Raw genomic sequence first — 23,311 nt, 5'->3', positions numbered from 1 at the left:
GCAGGAGCTGGGGGTTGGCGGGGGGGGCGATTGCTGTTGGGGGCTGGCAGGAGCTGGGGGTTGGCGGGGGGGCGATTGCTGCTGGGGGTTGGTGGGGGGGCGATTGCTGTTAGGGGCTGGGGGTTGGCGGGGGGGGCGATTGCTGCTGGGGGCTGGCAGGAGCTGGGGGTTGGCGGGGGGCGATTGCTGCTGGGGGCTGGCAGGAGCTGGGGGTTGGCGGGGGGGCGATTGCTGCTGGGGGTTGGCGGGGGGCCGATTGCTGCTGGGGGCTGGCAGGAGCTGGGGGTTGGCGGGGGGCGATTGCTGCTGGGGGCTGGCAGGAGCTGGGGGCTGGCGGGGGGCCGATCGCTGCTGGGTTGCTCTGTCCCAGGTGGGGGGGGGGGGAGGGGGAGGGGCCGGCCCCGGGGGCTGCCCTGGGGGCGGAGCAGCAGCCGCAGGAGGGGCTCCCGGCGCGCGGAGGGTTAAAGCGCCAAGTAAATGCAGCTTGCGGATGCCAGTTTCCGATTCGCGACCCGGGAAAGTCGCGCCTGGCTCGCGGGGCCCCGAGCAGCGCCGGGCGGGCGGGCGGCGAGTCGGGGCCGAGCCCCCAGCGGCGCCGGGCAGGGGGCGGGGGGCGGGGCCGGGCCGAGGGGGAGGAGCCGCCCGGCGGCGGCGGCAACAATCGCTGCAACTTTGTATCCCGGAGCGGAACTTGCTGCATCCATGTGAGTGGGGGGGGGGGGGGGGGCGGGCTGGGACAACTGGGGGGATCTGAGCGGGGGGGGCTGGGACAACTGGGGGGATCTGAGCGGGGGGGGGCTGGGACAACTGGGGGGATCTGAGCGGGGGGGGCTGGGACAACTGGGGGGATCTGAGCGGGGGGGGCTGGGACAACTGGGGGGATCTGAGCGGGGGGGCGGGCTGGGACAACTGGGGGGGGATCTGAGCGGGGGGGCGGGCTGGGACAACTGGGGGGTAAGGAGCTGGGGGGGCGGGCTGGGACAACTGGGGGGGTCTGAGCGGGGGGGCGGGCTGGGACAACTGGGGGGGTCTGAGCGGGGGGGCGGGCTGGGACAACGGGGGGGGTAAGGAGCTGGGGGGCAGGCTGGGACAACTGGGGGGAGGATCTGAGCGGGGGGGGCGGGTTGGGATAACTGGGAGGAGGATCTGAGCTGGGGGGGCTGAGCCGGTCTGGGGGGGCAGAGCCGGGCACAGGACTGCTGGAGGGAGCCGGCTGGGGGAGGCGAGCCGGGCACAGCACCGCTGGGGGGCAGACTCGAGATCGCACTCAGGATCCAGTAGCCGCTGGTCCAACATCTGCAGCGCCGGCTTTGTCTGGGTCGCCAGGGCCAGGGAGGGGAAGGGCAGGGTGGCTGCGGAGGGGAGGGGGATGTTTCAGCTATTTTGGGTTGGGGGCAGGGGCGGTTCGCTGGGGCCATGTGGCTGATCTCCGGGATCGGCGCTGGTATTGGGAGAGGGGTATTTTGGGGGGGGGGGCTGGTGGGAGATGGGGCGGGCAGCGGGGGGGGCTGGTGGGACTGGACACAGAGACTCACCGGGGGGTTATTTCTGTTCAGTGATTACAGGGCTGGGGGAGTCCTCCCTGACCATCTAAGTGGAGCTGTGCGGTGGGGATGGGGGGGGGGGGGAGTCCCATGGCTGGGTTCTGCCAGCCCGGCTCCTCCCGGCTCCATGCTCACAATGGCCTCTGCTGGCCTTGGAGCCAGCCAATAGGAACCCGAGGCTCCCAAAAGAGCTTCCCTGGTGCATGAGTCACGTGGGGAAGGGGAGGGAGGAGCTGGGGGGGGGGTTCTGGTGAGAATGTTCATACATCCCCAGCTGTGGGTTTAGAAAGCCCATGAGGCAGCCCGGTGGGTAAATTTAATCATTATTTAGGTCACTGGTTAATCTACATTTACCCTCTCCCATAGCTTGGTACTCGCTTCGGCTAGACTTCTAGTTGGGCTTTTCGTGTGGGGGATTAGCTGGCACCCAATGTCACAACGAATTTGGCTCGGAGATTAAATAACTTGCCTAAGGACACCCAATGACTCAGTGGCGCAGACAGAGCTAGTACCCAATGTGCCGTTCTGTTACATTGTGTTGCCTGAATTCAGGAATAAAGGGCCATGTTTTTAAAGGAACCGCAGGGTGGCCTCCTTTTCGGATGGTTGCCTCTGGGAATGATTATTTATGCAAAACTGTATGCATAGAGGTAGATGTTGGTGGTTCTTTCAGCTGTAGGCTTAAGGAATGGGTCAAACAGTGAGACTGCCGTTCAGGGTATTTATTGCCATGTTGGAAGCAGTGCAGTGTGTCTGTCTGTCATGGCTCAGTGCTGTGTCCACGGGGCGGGGGCGGGGGGGAATTCTTTGGCTGCTTGTGGGCTGGTTCTGGCTGGGGAAGGGAGGCGGGGGGCAGAGCAGAATGCCACTTCGGGTAAATCCCTCTGGGCCTCAATTTCCTATCTGTAAAATGGGGCTAGCAGCCCTTCCATTGTCTGTTAGACAGTAGTCTCTGTGGAGGGCAGGGAACACTCTCCAGGAATGTGCACAGCACCTTGCACAATAGGGCCCTGAGCTCAGTTGGGACCCCTGGGTACCAGCTGGAATGGTTCCCCACTGGGACCTGAGATCTGGTATTTGCAGGCTCAAGTGCCTTTGGATGCATTCCAGGTTTTGTGCTCTGTTGCCTGGAAATACCTTTTAAAAGAAGATCTCAGCTGGCTAGTAGGGCATCAGGTTACCCCTGGCCAGGGGAAGGAAGGGGAGAGGGAATTCCTCAGTGTTGAGAGATGGTAGTGCAGGTTCCAGGCGCAAAGCCTGCAGGTGGTGACACCATTAAAGACACTGCAGTTTATTCTGCCTTGTCCCCGCAAAGGCCAAGTAGAAGGAACTCCTGTGGTGACCTCATGGGGAAGGGGCTGGGTGCTGTCTGGGAGATCAATACATTCTGGAGGAGCGTGCATCAGTCCCAGGTGGATGGGGAAGGCAGCTGGGTTGTTACCCCTTGGGGAAGAGCAGCAAGTTAGGATCTTTGTGGTTGGCAAACACGTGTTAGAGAAAATGATCCCCAGGAACACAGTAGGAGGCTGGAAAAAGTGAAGGCTCCTCGGGTCTAACTGTAGGGGATGCGCTTCTCCGCAGGTACACCCAGTTCCTCCATTTCTGCGTAAACCCCTGGGCTACGTCTACACTGGCCCCTTTTCCGGAAGGGGCATGTTAATTTCAGCTATCGTAATAGGGAAATCCGCGGGGGATTTAAATATCCCCCGCGGCATTTAAATAAAAATGTCCGCCGCTTTTTTCCGGCTTTTAGAAAAGCCGGAAAAGAGCGTCTACACTGGCCCTGATCCTCCGGAAAAAGTGCCCTTTTCCAGAGGATCTTATTCCTACTTTGAAGTAGGAATAAGATCCTCCGGAAAAGGGCTTTTTTTCCGGAGGATCGGGGCCAGTGTAGACGCTCTTTTCCGGCTTTTTTAAAAGCCGGAAAAAAGCGGCGGACATTTTTATTTAAATGCCGCGGGGGATATTTAAATCCCCTGCGGATTTCCCTATTACGATAACTGAAATTAACATGCCCCTTCTGGAAAAGGGGCCAGTGTAGACGTAGCCCTGGCTTGTTTACTGGGCAGGGGTGGTGTCCCCGGCCTGTTTATCAGGGGGCTGCTGTTCACTTCCTCTGGGGCATCTGGCATCGGTCAGTCACAGGACACTGGCCCTTTGGTCTGCCCCAGCCTGCCCATCCTGATGTTACTATGGTTATTGCTATAGCATTGAAGTCAGAAGGGAAGGATGGAAACAGGGAGGTTTCTTTACTTTATTTCTCTTTGTGCTGTTGCTTGTGTGCATTTGGCATGGGTGAAAGGGGACCAGCTTACAGCCCAGGAAACTTACGCACTTTTTCTACATAGCAGGCACAACCCCCTGCCACTTCTTGCTTCATTCATCTCTTCTCCACACTGGGCATTTGCCCTGGGTAGAGAAGTCAGGCCAAATCACACGGGACAGATGTTCATCACAATTGCTGAATGCATTACTGGAAGATGCCCAGGTGCTGTGGGAAGGAGCACGGTATAAGAACGTAGGTAGAGGAGAATGCAGCAGAACAAAGCGTGGCCATGCCTGTAGCTGCTGCAGAGCAAACCCAGAGGCTTTGTTTTCATTTGGCAACAAGGTATTTTTTCACCACACTGTAGCTGACACATGGTAACTAGCACATTAGTGAAATCCTAGTGTGGACAAGGTAGCTAATGCGCTAGACGGTTGAGGCGAACACTGGGGCAGGGGCAGGGGTGGGAGAGAATGAAATAAAAAAAGACTAAAGACAGGAATGGTCAAAGAGGGGAAATCTCCAAGCCTGTGATTGTGGGGGTCAGGGGGAAACTGGCAGCAGGTGCAGGAAGTGGGTGGGGCAGGAAAGAGACTGTTGTTGTTTTTTTAAGCTAGCCCATCTGTGAGAATTGGTTCCTTTTCTTATGAAGCTGCACATCCCAACCACCGCTTTACTTCTCAGGACTGGAGGGAAATGCTTTCTTTTAGGGCTGTGGTTCTCAACTGGTGGTCCCTGGTGACTTTTTCGGTGGTCCACAGGAACATTGTCCAAAGTCACACGCAGGCACCAAAAATCTGTTAGTAAGAAATAAATTTCAAACCAAAATGTTCATTGTCTGCTCTTTTTTTATCATGTTTCAAAAAGGAGGTGGTCCACGAACATTTTTTGATTGGCCTGGTGGTCCGTGGACTGAAACGAGCTGAGAACCACTGTTTTAGGGAGAATGAAAAGCCATTTGGGAGGCGATGGCTCAGAGCAGGGCAGACCTGAACTCAGCCATCAGTATCAGCTATTCCTTTTTTTTTGTCATTCAAACCTGTTTGGGGTCATGGCTGACATTCCGGCCATCATGCAAAAGGGTTCCCTGTGGCCTTTTTGATATGCACACAGAGGCACAGGCTGCAGACTGTTTGTTTCCATTGCAGTTTCTGCATCTGCAGAGAAGATGGATCTGAGATGCCCAACTCTGTTTCCTCTGGAATTAAAACCAAAACAAACTCGAGGGCCTTTCCTGGGAGGGTGGGAACCAGATCCCTGAAGCTGTAGGAATCAGCAGTGGCTGACTGGGGGCCTAGAGGAACCAGCAGGCTGGGAAGGGAGGAAAGGCCTGGAAATAGAGTTTCCCGGGAAAGCTGGAGTGCTTCAGGATTGAAGGCCAGGCTGGTGTGCTCTTCTGGGCAGGGGAGCATTGGTGCTGCTTTGCAAGCAACGAATATGCGCAGCGTGATCTTTACCCAGCATGGCAAACCTGAAATGGCCTGGGCTGCCAAACTGGGCTCTGGACGTCTCCTGGGATGTATGGGGGCAAGGTCGTGGTTCGTGGGCGGTGGCTGGGTCCAGTCTCTTGGAAGGCTTTGAATAGTGGGACCAAGACCTGGCACTATTCTGTTCTGTTCTAGGTAGGTTCTTGCCTTGTGCTCCTCATCCTAGTGTCCCAGTGTCTTCTCAGTTATGTATGAAGCTACTGTGACTGTCACATGTCTGTTCTGTCTCTGGGGTGCTTAGCTTTGGATCTTGTAACAATTTGATTTATGGTTGGGTATACTTTATACACACACACTGCTCTCGGTGTATGCTGAAGGAATGTGCAGAAGGTGGGGAGGTTTGGGGTAATGCTTCGTTCCTGGGGGACCGAGTTTGTGGTTGGAAAAAGCGCTGTCTCTTCTATTCACTGGACCTTTGTGTTCAGTGGGAGCAAGTGCAGGGAGCAGACACTGGGAGAGGGTGTTAAAAGCCCCCTGTGGTGATAATCAGCCGGGTTGGTGCAGGGGCTGGTGCAGATCCTGTTTGGAATCAAAGCTTTTTCCTCCCTTCCTAGGTGTAATGGACTACCATAAGCCAGAGCTGGCAGTCCCAGAATTGGTGGCTCCCCTCCTCCCCCCCCCGGCCAGGTCTTTGTCATTTAATTTGCTTTGCACATTTGAACCGGTTGGTTACTACCCTCTTCCAATCATCCTGAAGGGTGGAATGAAATCTTTAAAAACTCAGTGTGAGGATGTCCCAGAAGCATGCCCCTGCAAATATGCACCTCTTCATGCCAGCCCAGGTGGTGGGACACCGGCTCTGTCGGAGAACGCTTCCTTTCAAACAAAAAAAGTTCTTGTCAATGAAATTCTGAAAGACCCCAAGGCTGTGTCTACACTGGCATGAATTTCCGGAAATGCTTAAAACAGAATAGTTTTCGTTATAAGTATTTCCGGAAAAAGAGCGTCTACATTGGCAGGATGCTTTTCCGGAAAAGCGTCCGTGGCCAATGTAGACGCGCTTTTCCGGAAAAGAGCCCCGATCGTCATTTCCGCGATCGGGGCTTTTTTCCGGAAAAGACTACTGGGCTGTCTACACTGGCCCTTTTCTGGAACAGTGTTCCGGAATAAGGACTTATGCCCGAGCGGGAGCAGCGTAGCTTTTCCGGAAAAGCGGCTGATTTTGTACAGTTCAACGTCGTTGCTTTTCCGGAAATTCAAAGGCCAGTGTAGACAGCTCGCAGCTTATTCCGGAAAAGCAGCTGATTTTCCGGAATAAGTGGCCCAGTGTAGACACAGCCCAAGGGAATATCTGAGTTCCTGAGCTCGAAGGCTCACTGTGAAGGAGAGTCCTTTCTGAAAGTCATGTGGGCCAGGTAGCTGTGGTGGGTTAGCTCCCCTTAGAGAGCTGGTGGAGATGGACTTAGGATGCTCATGAGAAATCGCAGCCCTCTTAAAAATACCGAGGCCTTGTACAGCACCAGCCCAGAATGCACCTTGGTTGGAATAAGGATTACAGAATCCAGCTCTTTCATTGGGGGGGCTGTTGCTGTAGACTGCTGCATTGTAAAGGTCAGGGCCTAATTTCACTGCTGAGAAGCTATTTTTTTTTTTAAACCTCAGATGATCTAGCCAGAGGTGAAAACACAGTGGGGACTTTATTTTGATTTACTGCTCACTGAGACCAGCCCTATATGTACCTGCCTTGGTTAAATGCAAGTGCCTGGTCTTCTCCGTGTTCTCCCTTGGGGTAGCCTATGCACTGTAGGAAGATCAAAACGCAGCTTTGCTGGCTGTGAGGAGAAGCCCTCTGTGGGCATGGGAGCAGGAATAAGTCCTTCCTGCCCACTACAGACTTTGAACATTTGTGTACTGATCTGTCCCGATTAGGCTGCAAAACCCTGTTGCAGATATTTGGACATCTGGAGGTCAGGGCCGTTCAGAGCCGGCATTGGGGGGTAGCCCTCTGACAGAGGTAGAGGTCACTTTGGAAAATGTGGATGTGGACGTAGAGGCGGGTATCAAGATGTTTGGGTTGAGTTCAGGTTCTTGCCTGTCTCTAGCAATAAACTCCTAATACTTAGTAGTAACCAGAACTCCTGTGAGGGACCCTGGAGCTGCTCGGGAGAACCTGACCTTTTCCTGCCTTTGTGGGGAGGGGGTGTGTCTGTAGCTCCCAAGTTTCCAGACGGCTCCATTTTGCTTCTTGGGTGAGGTGAAAGCAGAACCCCTCCTACTGTTTGTGCCCTGTCTGACGACCCACAGGGGTCTGTGGCCAAGCTGAGAGAGTCCGGCAAACAAAAGTCCAAATTCCCCTGATTGGGCTCTGATCCTGGGCACTGAGCTTGTACCTGGGCAGGGCGTGAGTGGCCTGGCCCAGTTGGCGCAGAACCTCTCTGCTCCTAGCTTAGGGCCTGCTAGGTCCGGATGCCAGGGACGTCCGTGGGCGTTTGTGTGATTAGGGGCCTCCAGTTCTGAGTCGGTGGGAACAGCAGGTGCTTCGGCACGTCGGTGAAAGGGGATTTTACATCTCTGTTTACAGTGGGGAAGCACGTGGGCTGCGTTGTGGCTGCTACACAACAGCAAGGCGGCTTCCTTCCTTGGTCCAGGGGAAGCGGCTTTGGCCTGGACTGCTTCTCAGCCAGCCTGGGAGCTTCCGTTCCCTGAAACAAGCCAAGGAAGGGCACCCGGCGAAGGGCAGGAGTCGCCCGGGCTGAGGATTATTCTAGGAGGGGTGGGTGAGATTCTGTGGCCTGCACTGTGCAGGGGGTCGGACTAGATGATCATAATGGTCCCTTCTGACCTTAAAGTCTCTGAGTCTGTGAGGTGCAATGCCTCTCCTTGCATGGGAATTGCCGGGCAGGCTTAGGCAACAAACTTTAAGGAACATTGTCAGAGAGAGAACCCCCCTGCCTCCCCAGCCTGTCTTTTTGTGTTTTGGTTCAGGATGGCACATCCCAGCAGACATCCCCCCTGCTGAGGCCCAAGGGCGAGCTGAAGGATGCAAGTCTGTGACCATGAGGAGGCGTTCTGGTTGACTCAATGCGCGCTGCTGAGTGCTGAGCAGAGCAGACCCTGCTGTGTGCACCAGGGTGCTGCCGGGGCCTCTGGCTGGGCTGGCAGGAGAACGCCCCCTGCTTCTGCCTCAGTGGCATGGGATCGGGCTCCAGGCAGGGATCGGGGCCCTCCCCAGAATTCTTCGGGGGCCTCTCTTTGTTCCCGTGCATGTGTGTGCTCCAGGGGAAGCATGCCCCCTCGTGGGGAGCTGTCTGGAAATGCAGGGCTCTGCCTTTAGACACAAAGGAAGACTCTGACAACCAATTGCCATTTGAAAAATCACTGTAGCTTAGTGGCCTGCACCCTGCGTAGGGACTTGAGGCCCTGGGTATCTTGGGATGTCTGCGGAGGTGCGGAGAATTCAATTGTGTGGGGAATCGACTCTCCCAGACAGAAATCACCAACTTGCCCAAAGCGATAATTGGTTTCTAAAAGGGTGATGGGGTCTGAATGGGCCTTCAGCGATGCCACCGTAATCCTGGTGAATTCACTGGCTAGGTCTGTAAAGAAGATATTTTGGTCGTTTTTTTCTTTTTCAATTTTATCCATGTGCTGGTGGGCTGTGTCTAGACTGGCAAGTTTTTCCGCAAAAGCAGCTGCTTTTGTGGAAAAACTTGCCAGCTGTCTACACTGGCCACTTGAATTTCCGCAAGAACACTGCCGATCTCATGTAAGAAATCAGGGCTTCTTGCGGAAATACTACGCTGCTCCCGTTCGGGCAAAAGTCCTTTTGCACAAAAGCTTTTGCGCAAGAGGGCCAGTGTAGACAGCTGAGATTTGTTTTGCGCAAAAAAGCCCCAATTGCGAAAATGGCGATCGGGGCTTTTTTTGTGCAAAAGCGCGTCTAGATCGGCACGGACGCTTTTACGCAGAAAGTGCTTTTGCGGAAAAGCGTCCATGCCAATCTAGACGCTCTGTTCCGAAAATGCTTTTAACGGAAAACTTTTCCATTAAAAGCATTTGTGGAAAATCATGCCAGTCTAGACGTAGCCCTGGTGTTTTATTAGTTCCTGAAATCTGCAAAACCCTTTGGAACGGCAGCCCCTGGGTTGGGATGCAATGGGAGAAGAGCTGGGTGCTTGATAATGAATAAGCTATTAGGCCCAGTAACCTAATAGTTATTTTGTGCTTGGGAGCAGGATCTGTCCCAACCCTGAAACCTTGTGTCCTTTAGAAACCCAGTAGCTGTGTCCTGCTTTGTGGATTGGGAAGAGGTGCTGCTTTTGGTGGGACAAGGGGAAGTTAGACCGAGGAGGCAGAAATTCACCCTACTGCTTCTAGTGAGGCATCGAGGACACATTTCTCACCCCTCAAGCGGATGTGCTTTATTCATCCCGAATGGGGCAGATCCTGAATTGAACAGCAGCTGCTTCAAGAGCAGCAGGATCGGGCCCGCCATTGGCCGTTCTTCACTTTGCAAAGGTGACGCCATCTGGTGGCTGTACGCCCCGTTAAACCGTTCGTGAGGTGGGCCCGTGGCTCTGGACTCGGTCAGACGGTTCACGTGGGGTGGCTGACGAGAGACCCTTTTCCATTAATAATGACGCACCCAGGAGTAAGGCCCCTGCCCAATTAAACTAGCAGTGCCACTGGGCCCCTGCACCCACGCCGCTTGGGACCCGTGGCCGCCCCCCGGGGTTCCTGGGAGAGATGCAGGAAAGAGGCACGATGTGTTTCTGGGTTGCGGATGGGACGTGAAACAGGGTTCGCTCTGCTCCCAGCTGCGCTGCTCTCAGGTCTACCCAGTGACAAAGAGCAGAAGCTTCCCCTGGCTCCCGAATCTCAAGCCTAGTCCGCCGAGGGGAAAGGGAGCACCCATGGGCGTCAGCATTGGGTACCGACAGCAACCGATGTGGCATTCATTCAAGCCCTTCATACATGTCGTCTGCAGAAGAGTGGGGGGGATTTGGTGGCAGCCTGCAGCTACCTGCCGGAGGTTCCAAAGAGGCTGGCGAGAGGCTGTTCTCAGTAGTGACGGAACAAGGAGCAATGGTCGCAAGTTGCAGTGGGGAAGGTCTAGGTTGGAGATTAGGAAAAACAATTTCCCTAGGCGGGTGGGGAAGCCCTGGGCTGGGTTCCCGAGGGAGGGGGTGGAATCTCCATCCCTAGGGGTGTTTAAGTCCCGGCTTGACCAAGCTCTGGCTGCGTTGATTGAATTGGGTTGGTCCTGCCTTGGGCCGGGGCTGGACCCGGTGACGCCTGAGGGCTCTGCCCGCCCTGGGGTTCTGTGAAGTCAGTGGCATCTAGCCAGTCACTTCCATGGGCATCGGGACCAGGCCCTCGCAAAGCCGCTGGGCCGACGTTCAGTGGTGGCTGCGCTGAGTAGGTTACGCCACCCCGTTTGCCTTTCTCGGGCTTTATTTGGCTGCGTGTAGCGGGTGGCTAAATGTCTCCCGCTGTCCCGTCCGCAGGCTAGCATGAAAAGAGACCAGCGCCATGGCGACGGAGAAGCAGACGGCAAGGCAGAGCTGGTCTTTGTCAATGGAGACGGCAGTGACCCTGCGGAGGACGAAGCTTCTCCCCCAGCTCTGGCAGCCAACGGGAGCCAACGGGAGCCCAAGACACAAGGTCGGTCTCTTGCTGTGCTTGCAGCCTGGGCTGGGCCCCGCTTCGCTCAGGCTACCCATAGAGACAGCGCTGGCGCAGGGCGGGGCGGGGCCCTGAAGGGGCTGGCTTCTGTAACGGGGCTCTGCTCCGTGCCAGGCCCCCAGGGGAGACCAAGGCAGCTTTGCCATTGATTGGGGAGGGAGCTGCCTGGCTCCAAGGTAGGATGTAAAGGACTAGTCGACAGGATAGTCAGCTAGTCACTCTCCTCCCGCTTGCTGCCTCTATCAGCAGTGGGGGGAAGGGGAGGAGAAGAAGGGGGTATGTAAAAGCGGCAGTGCCGCACGGAGCCCAGAGTCAGCCGGGGAGTCCCCCGCTGATCCCAGGCTCTGCGCGGCATTTCGAAGCGGCAGCACCACTTGGAGCCCAGACCCCGGGCGGCATGCCTGCGTTGGCATGTACAAGAGTCCCCAGTGGAGGCTCTGGTGCATTTCAAAGAGGAAGCGCAGCGTGGAGCCTGGGGCCAGCGCAGGACTCTGAGTCCCCTGCTCACCCCAGGCTCCATGCGGGCGCTTCCACTTTGAAATGCACAAGAGCCCGCGCTGGGATTCCTGTACATTTCAAAGGCAGAACACGGAAGTGCTTATCGAATAGTCGAGTAGATGATGGAAATTCCATCGACTACTTGACTAGTAAACGAATCGCTATTTAACATCCCGAGTCCCAGGTGGGCCTTGCAAGAGCAAGGTGGCAGATTTGCCGCTGTTGTTGGGTGCACTGGATGCATTTCATGGGGGCTGCGCAAGTGAAGAATGCCTCTCCCCTCCCCCTGGTGGGTTCTGAGCCGTGGAGCGCATTGCAGTGGCGCTAAACGTGGCCGCGCGTGCTTCTGTGGCAAGCTGGGTGTTGCCTGCAGCCATGGGCCAGGTTTTGCCCTCCCGGGTCACGTGACCCAGCAAACAACATGGCGGATGAACGAATAGGCACACAGGCCCAAGGGGGGGGGGTGTGCAAAGGGGGCTGTTGCTCTGGGGCCTGGCAATTCAAAAGAGCCCGAGGCTCCTGGCTGCCATTGCTGCTACTGCAGCCGATGGAGCCCTGGGCCCTTGGAATGGCTGCCGGAGCGTAGTGCCGGCTGCTCCCGCCACCTCGAAAGGCTCCAGGCAGCCCGAGGCCCTGCCCCTCCTGGGAGTGCGGATCTGTCCCCCTCCCCTCCCCGCCTTGCCCAGAGGCTGCCAGCTCCCCAGTACGCACAGAAGGAGCGTTGCCTGGACTCGTCGGCCAACCGTCACGGTTACACGCAGGCCCCCCGAGGCAGCAGTGTGGGGGGGCAGGTGGCTCCTCAGGAGCCCGTACACACGGGCGGCCATCTTAGAAGCCGCCTGCCCTGCACGCACCAGCTCTGTGTAAACAGGCAACCGCTGCATTTTTCAGCAGTGACACGTTTACCTAAAGAAACACTTTTGAACATCCTTAGCTGCCCACGCTCCCGACTCTCTCAGAGTCTTGTCATGGTGGCTAGATTCCCCCGGCTCGTGGAGCGAGGTGATTAGGTCAGACTCCAAAGAGAGAGGAGAACGTTTCTAGTCCGGGGGCAGGGGAGAGGACAGTGCAGTCAAGGGGTCTGAGTGCTGGACAAAGTCGCAAGAGACCGGCGTTCGATTCCAGACTCTGCCAACGGACTCGCCTCCCTTCTGTGCCTCGGTTCCCTTGTGCACAAAGTGGGGTGAATGATTCTGACATCCGGGGTAGCGGGGGGACAGGACGCGGCCGAAATGCGCCGACTGTTTGAGTTAACTGCCCCCCGCCCGGCCCAGTGCCGATCGCGTGCAGAATAAAGCCTGTTGCCATTTTTGAGGCAGCCTCCTGATTTGGGGACCACCAGCTTACGGGTTTTAATGCTGGGGGTTCACAGGCCTGCAGCAGTGAGGTCTGAGAAGGTCAAGAACGTTAGAGCTGGGGCCAATTTCTTCCCTAGGCGGGCGCTGGGGGAGCGCCCGCCGCGAATCAGGACTTGCTGAGGTAGCCGGGTCCCCTCCAGAGCCCCTGACGGCGGGCGAGATTGCTCTAGCCTTCTTTCCTGTAGATGCTGCGGTGGACCTAGGACTCGTGGCCGCTAGGCGCAAGAAGGCCGGCAAGGAAGGCCTCTCCAAGGAAGGCCTGTCTTGGCCCGCGAAGCTCAGCGAGCCTCAGGAGGTCAGTTCTGTCTCCCACAGGACGTGGTGCTCTGCTCTGCGTTGGAGGGCGTCCCAAGGGCTTCACACAGCAGGTTTTCGGGTGGCCTCAGAGAAGGGTCCCCGCCTCTTGCTGGCGGCTGTTCTGACAAACCCGTCTCCCCGACCCCAGCCCTTCAGCGAGAGCCCATCGAAGGAAGGTGGGTCGGGCGCTCATCGGCCAGGAGTTCGAGGCCTCCGTGCCCCAGCCAGGTGGGAGCGGGAGAGCTGCCCAGGGGAGTGCCCCGGCAACCGAACACTGCAGCCACCCCCGTGGACAAGCACCTCCTCCAGTGTCCACGTGTTGCCTGAGCGCCCGAGGAGGCTCAGTGCCTGCGGTGGCACCAGCACCCCCCGACCCCCGCCCAGGCTCTGCCCAAGCTTTGTAGGGTGGCATGGCAGCAAAATATTGCCGATGACCACTGCTCGTGGTGCAGGGCCGGCCTTACCACGAGGCGAACAGAGGCGGCCGTCTCAGGTGCCAGACTTGGGGCGGGGGGGGAGGGAGCCACTAGGACCCAGAGTGTAGAAAATTGTGTCTGCTGCTGGTGCAGCGAGGAGGCCGGGGGGCGTCCTTTGAGCTCCCCGCCTCAGGTGCCAAAAATGTTGTGGGCCGGCCCTGTCGTGGCGGTTTAACAGCCCATGCGGCTCCACAGGGGTGCGGCTCTTTTCAGCCAAGAGCTGCGTGGGCCCGGTGTGGTGTTCCTCGTTTGTGTATGCCCGTTGCCTGAGGGAGTGCTGTGGGATTGGCCCCGGGCGAGACTGGCAGCTTTCTAGAGCTGTTCAAGATGGGCCTGGCCTTTGTGGCGCCGCCGGTGGCAGATTTCAGCCAGGCTGTTCCACCTTTCCCGTACCAGAGACATTCGGAGGCTGGAAAGGAAATCAGAAAGCCAAGCCAAGCAGGTTATCGGCTGTTTCTGGAGCAGTCAGACAGACAGACAGTCATTCCCTCCCCTCTGGCACGGCAGCGCCCTGCGGGCATCTGAGTGCGGTAGAGGAGGGGTCAGCTTGGCCTTCCTTTTGCGTGGGCTTGTGGCCCCACTGCAAGTTGGGAGCTCTCATCCCGGCTTCACCCTGAACGGCGAGGCCTTGAGCAAGTCCCGTCCCCGCCCCCACCGTCGGTATCCGAGTGTGAAAATGCGGGGGGAGCGCCGGGGGCTGGCAGGGCTTTTTGGGCTCAGGCGCGCCGAGGGGTTTGCGATTGCGGTGCGGAAGCTGCTCCGGAGAGGGTCCAAGCCTGGCTGAGAATGGGAGACTGGAAAGAAGGAACTGGGACTTGGGGTTGGCTAATTTTACCCGTCCCCGGGCTAACGCCGAACTTGGCGTTGACCTTGAAAGCCCCGAGCTCGAGATCTGCCTGGGCGCACGGCTCTTCCGGGGGCAGACGCTCTGAAATAAGCCCAGGGGTACAGCACTGTCTGCTTGGAGGGCCTGGCGCCCACAGGCCACTTGGAAGACTTGTTTTGTTGTAAAACCTGAGACAGCAGGTGCAGGAAACCTGCCTGGCTTAGACTGTGTCACTGAACACGACGTCTGCAAACCACAGGGGGAAGGCGGCCGGGGGGTGGGGGGTGGGGAGAGTGCGCATGTGTGCGCGCAGGGGGCCCTCAGAAGGGCCTGCCAAGAGAGAACTTTCTCTCAAGCACAGCCCGGCTGCAAGGCAGAGTCCAGAGCATTCCCCAGAGCTGCCGAATCTCAGGTCCGTCTTGTTGCCTTGGAAACGTGGTTTTAGTTCCCCCCCTGCCCAGGAGTGGGGGTATTAAGAGGAGACGCAGCCAGTGAAACACCGTCACCGAAAACAGTAGTTGTCCCTCGGAACAGGCATCCCTCCTCGGAGCTGGGCGGGGCTCTCGGGGCCAGGTAACACGGGTGTCTCAGGGCGGAATGAAGGGTCTCTCGTGGGTGGGCTGTCCCGTCGGGTGGCGCCAGGCCCGCGCCATGAGGCGTGGAGATACCCCGGGACCGTGCACGTTGTTCCTGTCGTGCCTGTTGGCTCCAGTCAAGAGCAGGGCCTCGTGTTTTGCACTGGACGGTCCCACGGGGAGAGGTGGTGTTCGGCCTGCAGAGCTTTGCTGGAGGTAATGAGGTAGGAGACAAACCGGCCCCGAGAGACCCAGGGCTTCGCCCCGCCTCACCCAGCAGGCTTGTGGTAGAGGTAGGACTAGAGGCCACGTCTCCTGCCTGCCAGTGCCCAGTGATCGCAGCGTGGCCCTGGCCAGGCCTTGCGGCACGCGCCCGTGCGGATTCCGGGTATTCTCTGGGCTGGCTGTGCTGGGAAGAAAGCCGGAGGGGTGTGACCCAGGCCTGTTCTCTCTGGCTGCAGGTGCGACCGCGCGGCGCTGCCGGCTGGGAGAGCAGCCTGAGGCAGAAGCCTCCAGCCCGTGTGATCTTCCAGGCAGGACTGAGCCTCCACGAGAGGAAAGGGAAAGACGAGAATGGCCTGGGGAGTGACAAGGAGTCCCTGGCTCCCATTCGGGTAGGGAGCTCAGCTGGGGCGGGGGCAGAACTGGATTCCGCCTGATCCGTGGCGTGGCTTCCCGAGCCGTGGCCAGACGCGCCTCTCCCGGCTCGGGGGTCTGGCTCTCTGCTTCTCAGCCACGAAACGTGGCCCTTCAGGGTGTTGGGAGGGTGCGGTGTGCAGGGAGGATGGGACGTGGGGTGCTTCGGAGCGGCCTTGCCGGCCTTTCGTGCATTCGTTCTCCTCCCTGCTGCTCCCCCCCCTCCTGCCGGCCGCTCATGCCCTGTTTCCTCCCCCCAGTGCTCGAAGAGGCGGGTGTCCATGTCTGTCCAGGCACCCCTGATCGACCTCACTGAGGAGGATTCTAAGGAGTCCTCCCGGAGCAGCAGTACCGCGTCCGCCGGCAGCATCCCGGAGGAGCAGGACGGCTCTCCTGAGCATGCAGCTGGGCAGCCGGAGAGCAGCGCAGCAGGGGAGGTGGTGGAATACCAGGTAAGGGAACCCAGCAAGCCCTGAGCTGCGGCTGTTCCACCCAAATCATTGCCTCTGGGCCCAGGAACAGCATTGGGTCCCTGCTGAGATCTCGGGGCAGGACCATGCCTGGAGCTGGGGCAGGCTCCGCCGATGGGGCCGGTGTCCCCTGGGCTTTGCAGTCCCGACCCACTGGCCGCCACATCTGGTGACCTCTCCCACCTGCTTCCCTTTGACTCCTCAGCCCTTGCACGTGTCCCCGGTGGAGGTGCCTCTTCCCGCCAGGTGGGCAGGACACACAGGCTCTGTTTAGGTGCTCGGTGGCAGCAGGCAGGCCTGGGCTGGGTCAGCAGGAGGGGACGTGTGAGCCCTGCTCCACCCTGGTGTCCGCGCTCGGTACGCAGTGCAGGCCAGCGAGGGACCGGAGCTGGGATGCCCAGGGAGTGCTCTGGTGAACCCGTCTGGAGCCCGGGCTGCCCCGTAGCCCTGCTCTCCCCTGAGGGCAGGCAGGGGCGCGGAGGGGTAGCTAGTCCCAGCGTGCCTGGGCCAGGCCCTGTGCAGGTGCAGGCTCTGAGGCTTCCGGCAAGAGGCGCCCAAGATGGTGGGTTGGTTGCTCCACTTTTGAAATGTAGCAAGGGCCCCGCTCTCACTGCATTTCAAAGGTGGCAGTGCTGCCAGGTCCTCGCTGTGCCCCCTGCCCTCCTGCACAGAGACGGTGCCGGGGGGGAACCGGCTTGTAAGCGGGCTCCCCACTGCCCCCTTGCTGCCTGTCCCTGATAGCTGAGTAGCTGAGTCACTGGTCGACTATCTGATACAGGCTCCTCAGAGAGTCCACTCGTCGACTCCTCGCTTACATCCCCACGGCGTACAGGGCCTGCTCCGGACCCAGGGGGCTGAGCAGCCGCCTGCCCAGAGCAGGCAGAGCTCCACCCCCCCCCCCACCAGTTAACCTTGCACATCCCTAGCGGTCAATGGCTTACCTGCCAGCTCTGAGGTGCCTCTTCAAGGGGATGCAAAGCCAGCTAATTGGCCCCCAGGAAGCTACCCTAGCGCCAGGGCGTCCCTGCAGGGCTGGCATTGCAGCCTGACCCTGCCCGCGACTTAGGGGGCAGCAGGAAGCGTGTTGAGGTGGGCCACGGAGCAGCCCCTAAGTCCTGAACGTGCAGAGGTGACGTGACATGGCCCCCTCCTCAGCCAGAGAGGTGCTGAACAGAGCCGGGGCCAAGATCTTCCAGGCAAGGAAGTAGGCAGTGGCAGACCCCTCCCCCCATCCGGTAGCAGTAATGCGCCCTCTCTGCACATGTGCACCTCGTACCGCATTGGAGGGTGTATTCTGTCTGCTGAGGTGGTGCTGGCAGGGGGCGGGGTACCAGAGAAACAACGAACACCCCCATGGTCAAGTGGCCACATGGTGATATTTGCATTTGCTTCTCTTACTTTAACCACTTTCAAGATGTAAATCGTGTTTTGTGGTGACCTCAAGGCACCACCCCCACAAGCGAAAGGGTGAAATAGAATCTAATACAGAAAGGTGGACAGGTATCCTTGGCGCTGGTGGGGTTTCTCGTCCGCATTGTTATCCTGTTGTTCATCTCCTCACGGTCCCTGTGGGGAGCGTGGGGTTTCTGTGGTCTTCAGTGCCCGGGCAGGTACCCAGTTCTGACTACGGACACTGTGATGACCTCTGCAGGGAAGACTGAAATAATTGGGCTTGGTTAGTTTGGAAAAGAGAAGACTGAGAGGGGACACGATGGCTGTTTTCAAGTATCTAAAAGGTTGTCACAAGGAGGAGGGAGACAAATTGTTCCCCTTGGCCTCTGATAGGATAAGGAGCAATGGGCTTAAACCGCAGGGCTGTGTCTAGACTGGCATGATTTTCCGGAAATGCTTTTAACGGAAAACTTTTCTGTTAAAAGTATTTTCGGAACAGAGCGTCTAGATTGGCCCGGACGCTTTTCCACAAAAGCACTTTTTGCAGAAAAGCGTCCGTGCCGATCTAGATGCGCTTTTGTGCAAAAAAGCCCCGATCGCCATTTTCGCGATCGGGGCTTTTTTGCAGAAAACAAATCTGAGCTGTCTACACTGGCCCTTTTGCGCAAAAGTTTTGCGCAAAAGGGACTTTTGCCCGAACGGGAGCAGCATAGTATTTCCGCAAGAAGCGCTGTTTTCTTACAGCAGGAAGTCAGTGCTTTTGTGGAAATTCAAGCGGCCAGTGTAGACAGCTGGCAAGTTTTTCCGGAAAAGCGGCTGATTTTCCGGAAAAACTGGCCAGTCTAGACACAGCCCAGCAGGGGAGGTTTAGGTTGGACCTTAGGAAAAACTTCCTGCCTGTCAGGGGGGTTAAACAGTGGAATAAGTTGCCTGGGGAGGTTGTGGAATCTCCATCCCTGGAGATAATTAAGAGCAGGTTGGACAGACACCCGTCAAGGACGATCTAGATGGTGCTTGGTCCTGCTGTGAGGGCAGGGGACTGGACTCAATGACCTCTCGAGGTCCCTTCCAGTTCTAGTGTGCTAGGATTTTATGATTGTGCACCTGCACTGGTGGGGTTGTGCACACGAAGGCTTGTCGATGCTCGAATGCCAATGGGCCCTTGAAGAAGACAGGAAGTAATTAATCATCCATGGTTTTCCATCTTTTTGCAATGGCCACTCTGAGTCTGGTTTTCCTGTGTGTGAGGGCGTCCGAAGCTTTGCTTGCCGAGATGCTCTGTTGACATGCTCTTCAGAACTGGCCTCGTGTGGCCGGAGAATGGCCAGTGGCTTGTCCTGTTGTTGAGCTTCAATCTCACCACCGATTCAGGGCTATCTGCAGACGGTTCCTTGAAATGCCGCTCTAGGCATTGCACGGAAGGTCTTATTGCCACTTGTCGCAGAGCGAGGCCTCACCCGTCTTCCCGGTCTTCACAGGCTATGTGGAGTCGTTTCTTTACATTGCTCTTCCACCTGCTCGCTAATCCATAAACCAGAGCATTTACAACATCCGCTTCTCGTTAGCCCTCTGCGGGGGAGAAGAAAGGGGAGATTTCCCCATCCAGAGAGGAGTCCTGATTTTGGTTCCACTTCCCTGTCTGCCTTTCTCCCCAACACTTCCTTCCTCCGCCTTCTGCCCTAATCGGCTAATTAACTCTGTAGTTAATTCTAATTTACCCCCTTTAAGCCCATTTGAGCGACCAGAGTGCTGGCCCAGCACTTGGTTCCCTGCACCCTCATGATCTCCGTGTTGATGTTTACCTTCTCTCCTTGATGGGTGAGATTTCCAGCGTGAAATGGCACGGTTCCGTTTGGAACGAACACACCTCCCCGGAGTCTTTTTACTGCAGTTTTGCAGCACTTGTCAGAATTAAGGCAGAGTCTTGGAAGGTATCGTCAGTGGCACCCGAACTCACAGGGTAGCTGTGTGGCAAGTCTTATGTGCAGCGGTGTGAAAACTTTGGAACTCTTCCATACTGCTCAAGGTAGCTAAGACCAAAGCAGACTGTGAAGAGCTTCAAAAAGATCTCACCAAACTAAGTGATTGGGCAACAAAATGGCAAATGAAATTTAATGTGGATAAATGAAAAGTAACGCATCTTGGAAAAAACAACCCCAACTATGTGTACAATATGATGGTGGCTAATCAGGAAAGAGATCTTGGAGTCATCGTGGATCGTTCTCTGAAGACGTCCACGCAGTGTGCAGTGGCAGTCAAAAAAGCAAACCAGGATGTTAGGAATAATTAAAAAAGGGATAGAGAATAAGATGGAGAATATCTTGTTGCCCTTATATAAATCCGTGGTACGTCCACATCTGGAGTACTGCATATAGATGTGATCTCTTTATCTCAAAAAAGATATATTGGAAATGTTCGGAGAAAGGCAACTAAAATGATGAGGGGTTTGGAACGGGTCCCATATGAGGAGCGATTAAAGAGACTAGGACTTTTCAGCTTGGAAAACAGGAGATTAAGAGGGGATAGGATAGAGGTCGATAAAATCATGAGTGGTGTGGAGAAAGTGAATAAGGAAAAGTTATTTACTTGTACCCATAACATAAGCACTAGGGGCCACCAAATGAAATTAACGGGCAGCAGGTTTAAAACAAATAAAAGTTCTTCACACAGTGCATAGTCAACCTGTGGAACTCCTTGCCTGAGGAGGTTGTGAAGGCTAGGACTATAACAGGGTTTAAAAGAGAACTTCCATGAATTTATCTAGTTAAGTCTATCAATGGCTATGAGCCAGGATGGGTAGGAATGGTGTCCCTAGCTTCTGTCAGAGGGTGGAAATGGATGGCAGGAAAGAGATCGCTTGATGATTTCTTGTTCTGTTCACTCCCTCTGGGGCACTGGCATTGGCCTCTGTCGGCAGACAGGACACTGGGCTAGATGGACCTTTGGTCTAACCCCGTTTGGCCGTTCTTATTTTCTTATGTATCTTCATATTGTGCCCTCGGCAAGTGAGAGCGTCACTTGGAGCGTCTTCAGAAGGATAGTATGCTTTGCCGGCTGAATGATACGCCTGATTATCTATCCAAAAAAGACCAAACTTCTGCACCCGTTGGGACACAAAAGTAGCTGGCCTCTGGAAACAACCACGCTCTACTGGCTTCCGTTAGAACGCTGAGGTTTTCATCCTGGCTATTTGATATGGAAGAGCGGAATTGGTACCAAACATAAGGAAGCGCTGGCTCATTCACCGAAAACATCTGGATCATTTAGGATTGGATACGTCAGATTGCTAGCAGTTTGGACTGCATCAGCTCCTGTTATTGCAGAGCATAGAACAATGGCAGACTTGCCTTTTCCCTTGCTGGGCATGGTATGAAATTATAGCGCCCTGGTGTTTTTTCTAATCTCTCTTGTAATTTGCTCCTGGATTAGCTTGTCGGAGGGAAGCAGGGCTTTCTAGCAACTTGGACAGGAGATGAGCGTTCTTGCAGTGCCTGTCTCTTCAACCAGGTGATAGCGCAATGCTGCGAGGTGACTGGATAGTTGTGGTGTTTTATTAGGTGGTTTTGCTCCAAGATTCATTTGACTCCAGTAGGAAGAAAGGCAGGATGAGGGATAAATTGCATCCTTAGCAGTTAAGCCTTCCACAGGGATTCTGTGCGACATGTCTCCACATTGAACTGCTGCCTTCCTGTGACGAGTGATCCGACCACACCCTGCCCCGAGAAACCATTGAGAGGCTCCTCCAGGAGGCTAGAGTGGCTCTGGAGGAACTGGCCAATCAGGGGCCAGGAGGGCCTACAAAGGAAGCTGCGGAGCTCAGCAGTGGGTAGTCCCTGGCAGGCCTCAAGCAGTGCAGGCGTGGCTGGCTGGCTGGCTGGCTGGCTGGCCGGCCGAGGAAGCTGTCTCCAGGAGGGGAAGCCCTGGAGTGACCTTTCTCTCTCCAAGTGCGGAAACAGAACGAGAGACACTAGCCAAGAATACACGGGGATGGGCCCTATTAAAGGTGTATTGAGCATTTCACAGAGTGTGACTTGGCCGAAGAGGCTTCCGTTTCAGAGCACAGGCACCCGCACTCGGCCAGACGGAGGCTCTCGCGAGAGGCGAGTGCCGCCCTGTTACGCTACCTTAGGCTGGCTGCTCTCTGAAATGTTTCTGTGTTATGGCGTGGCTTGTCTGACACGTTGATTCTCACGCAAATGCGGCAGCAGGACCAATTGCTGGACATGCCTACGTGGGTAGATACGGAAGCAGGTGAACCTGATGCTGTCTGATCGCATTCAGCACCTGTTTTCTTCCCTGGGATCAACACAACTCTTGCACTTGCTTGTGTTCTTCTGAGAGCATCCCCCGTGCTAGAGCACTGGCAGCAGGTACCTACACTGAAAAACTCACCTCGTAGCTGCCGATCCACTTCACTTCTGCCTTCTGCTGCCAGCAGCACCCAAGTCTTGTCCTGCACGGGTGGCTCTTGACAGTTTTGTATTTTTTTTACAAAATTTTCTTGACAAACACCACTTTTTTTTTTTAAAGTTGGGGGGTGGGGGAGTTTTCCCTCTTAGATGTAAGCTTTAAGGGGTTAATACTGCAACTCCTCACAAAGGTAAAATTCCCTGTGTGGATTGTTAGCATTGCTGCCACTGCTTTCATTTTGTACAAGTGTCCTGACTTGTGCTAAATTACATCTATGTGGTAGTACTGGATTGACCTGCTTTGCTTGGCTCCTTCAGGGCAGGGGGCTGTGGGTTTTGGGGGTGCAGGAGTTAGGGCATGGGGTTGGGAGGCATGGAGGGGCTCAGGATAAGGTATGGGGGTGCAGGAGACGGGGCATGGGGTTGGGAAGTATGGAGGGGCTCAGGATAAGGTATGTGGGTGCAGGAGACAGGGCAGGGGGTTGGGAGGTGTGTAGGGGGGCCCGGGCCTGGTGCACTTGCTGCTCCCCTGTGGTCATTCTGGAATATAACGGCCCCTGCTCCCTTTCCGTTTGATGAGAACCAGTGGGATGTCCCATTGTCCTGGCACAATCAAATCCAGACCTTGCTTTAAGTTAGGATAAGAGGAAGCTGCCTACTGAATTTGGGGGTTCTAGCTCTAAGGCTGTGTCTAGACTGGCAAGTTTTTCCGCGAAAGCAGCCGCTTTTGTGGAAAAACTTGCCAGCTGTCTACATTGGCCGCTTGAATTTGCACAAGAACATTTCATGTAAATTGTCAGTGTTCTTGCGCAAATACTGTGCTGCTCCCAGTTGGGCAAAAGCCCCCTTGTGCAAGTGTATTTGTGCAAGAGGGCCAGTGTAGACAGCTAAAAACTGTTTTGCGCAAAAAAGCCCCCGATGGTGAAAATGGCGATCGGGGCTTTCTTGCGCAAAACCGCATCTAGATTGGCACAGACGCTTTTCCGCAAAAAGTGCTTTTGTGCAAAAGCGTCCGTGTCAATCTAGATGCTCTTTTCCACAAATGCTTTTAACAGAAAAACTTTTCCGTTAAAAGCATTTGCGGAAAATCATGCCAGTCTAGACGCAGCCTAACTGTTTAGGAGGAGTTCTTGAACAAACCAACTCACAGACACAGACGCTCACTCACTCACTAAAATATATAGTAGCCCACAATTGCCATTCTGGTTTAGCGAACGCTTTGAAGCCCAGTACAAAGCTGTGGATTGTCATCTCACACCAATACCGACCTCTGCATAACTGCCACTAATTATTAAGAAGCTGGCTTCTATACATTTCAAAGGCTAGTGCTGCATGCATAGGCAGCTATACGATCAAATCTACTCCCAGGCAGACGAGATGTGCTGTACACACAAAGCTCACACCGGGAGAAGCAGTGCATCAGGAATTCACATCCTCCGATATCTACCCGGG

At 56.0% G+C, this 23,311-nt stretch overlaps 1 protein-coding gene across 4 annotated transcripts in view; it reads left to right on the top strand.

Moving 5' to 3' along the window:
* The first annotated feature begins 518 nt into the window (after positions 1-518).
* DNMT3B (DNA methyltransferase 3 beta) overlaps positions 519-23,311 on the top strand; it is a 56,431-nt gene continuing 33,638 nt past the window's right edge. Inside the window, exons 1-5 of one of the 4 annotated variants that reach the window (XM_075900822.1) lie at positions 519-704; positions 10,745-10,901; positions 12,964-13,073; positions 15,414-15,566; positions 15,849-16,040. In XM_075900822.1, coding sequence (XP_075756937.1) covers positions 10,751-10,901; positions 12,964-13,073; positions 15,414-15,566; positions 15,849-16,040 — 606 coding nt within the window. In that variant the 5' untranslated portion in view covers positions 519-704; positions 10,745-10,750. Of the gene's footprint in view, positions 705-9,234; positions 9,756-9,782; positions 9,801-10,744; positions 10,902-12,963; positions 13,074-15,413; positions 15,567-15,848; positions 16,041-23,311 lie in introns of those variants that run through there. The other 3 variants (XM_075900819.1, XM_075900820.1, XM_075900821.1) reach the window with 3 other exon arrangements.

This window comes from Pelodiscus sinensis, chromosome 18, assembly GCF_049634645.1.
Source record: "Pelodiscus sinensis isolate JC-2024 chromosome 18, ASM4963464v1, whole genome shotgun sequence".
Lineage (NCBI taxonomy): Eukaryota > Metazoa > Chordata > Testudines > Trionychidae > Pelodiscus > Pelodiscus sinensis.
Note: the sequence above shows the minus strand (reverse complement) of the source record. Positions and strands in the feature narration are given on the sequence as shown.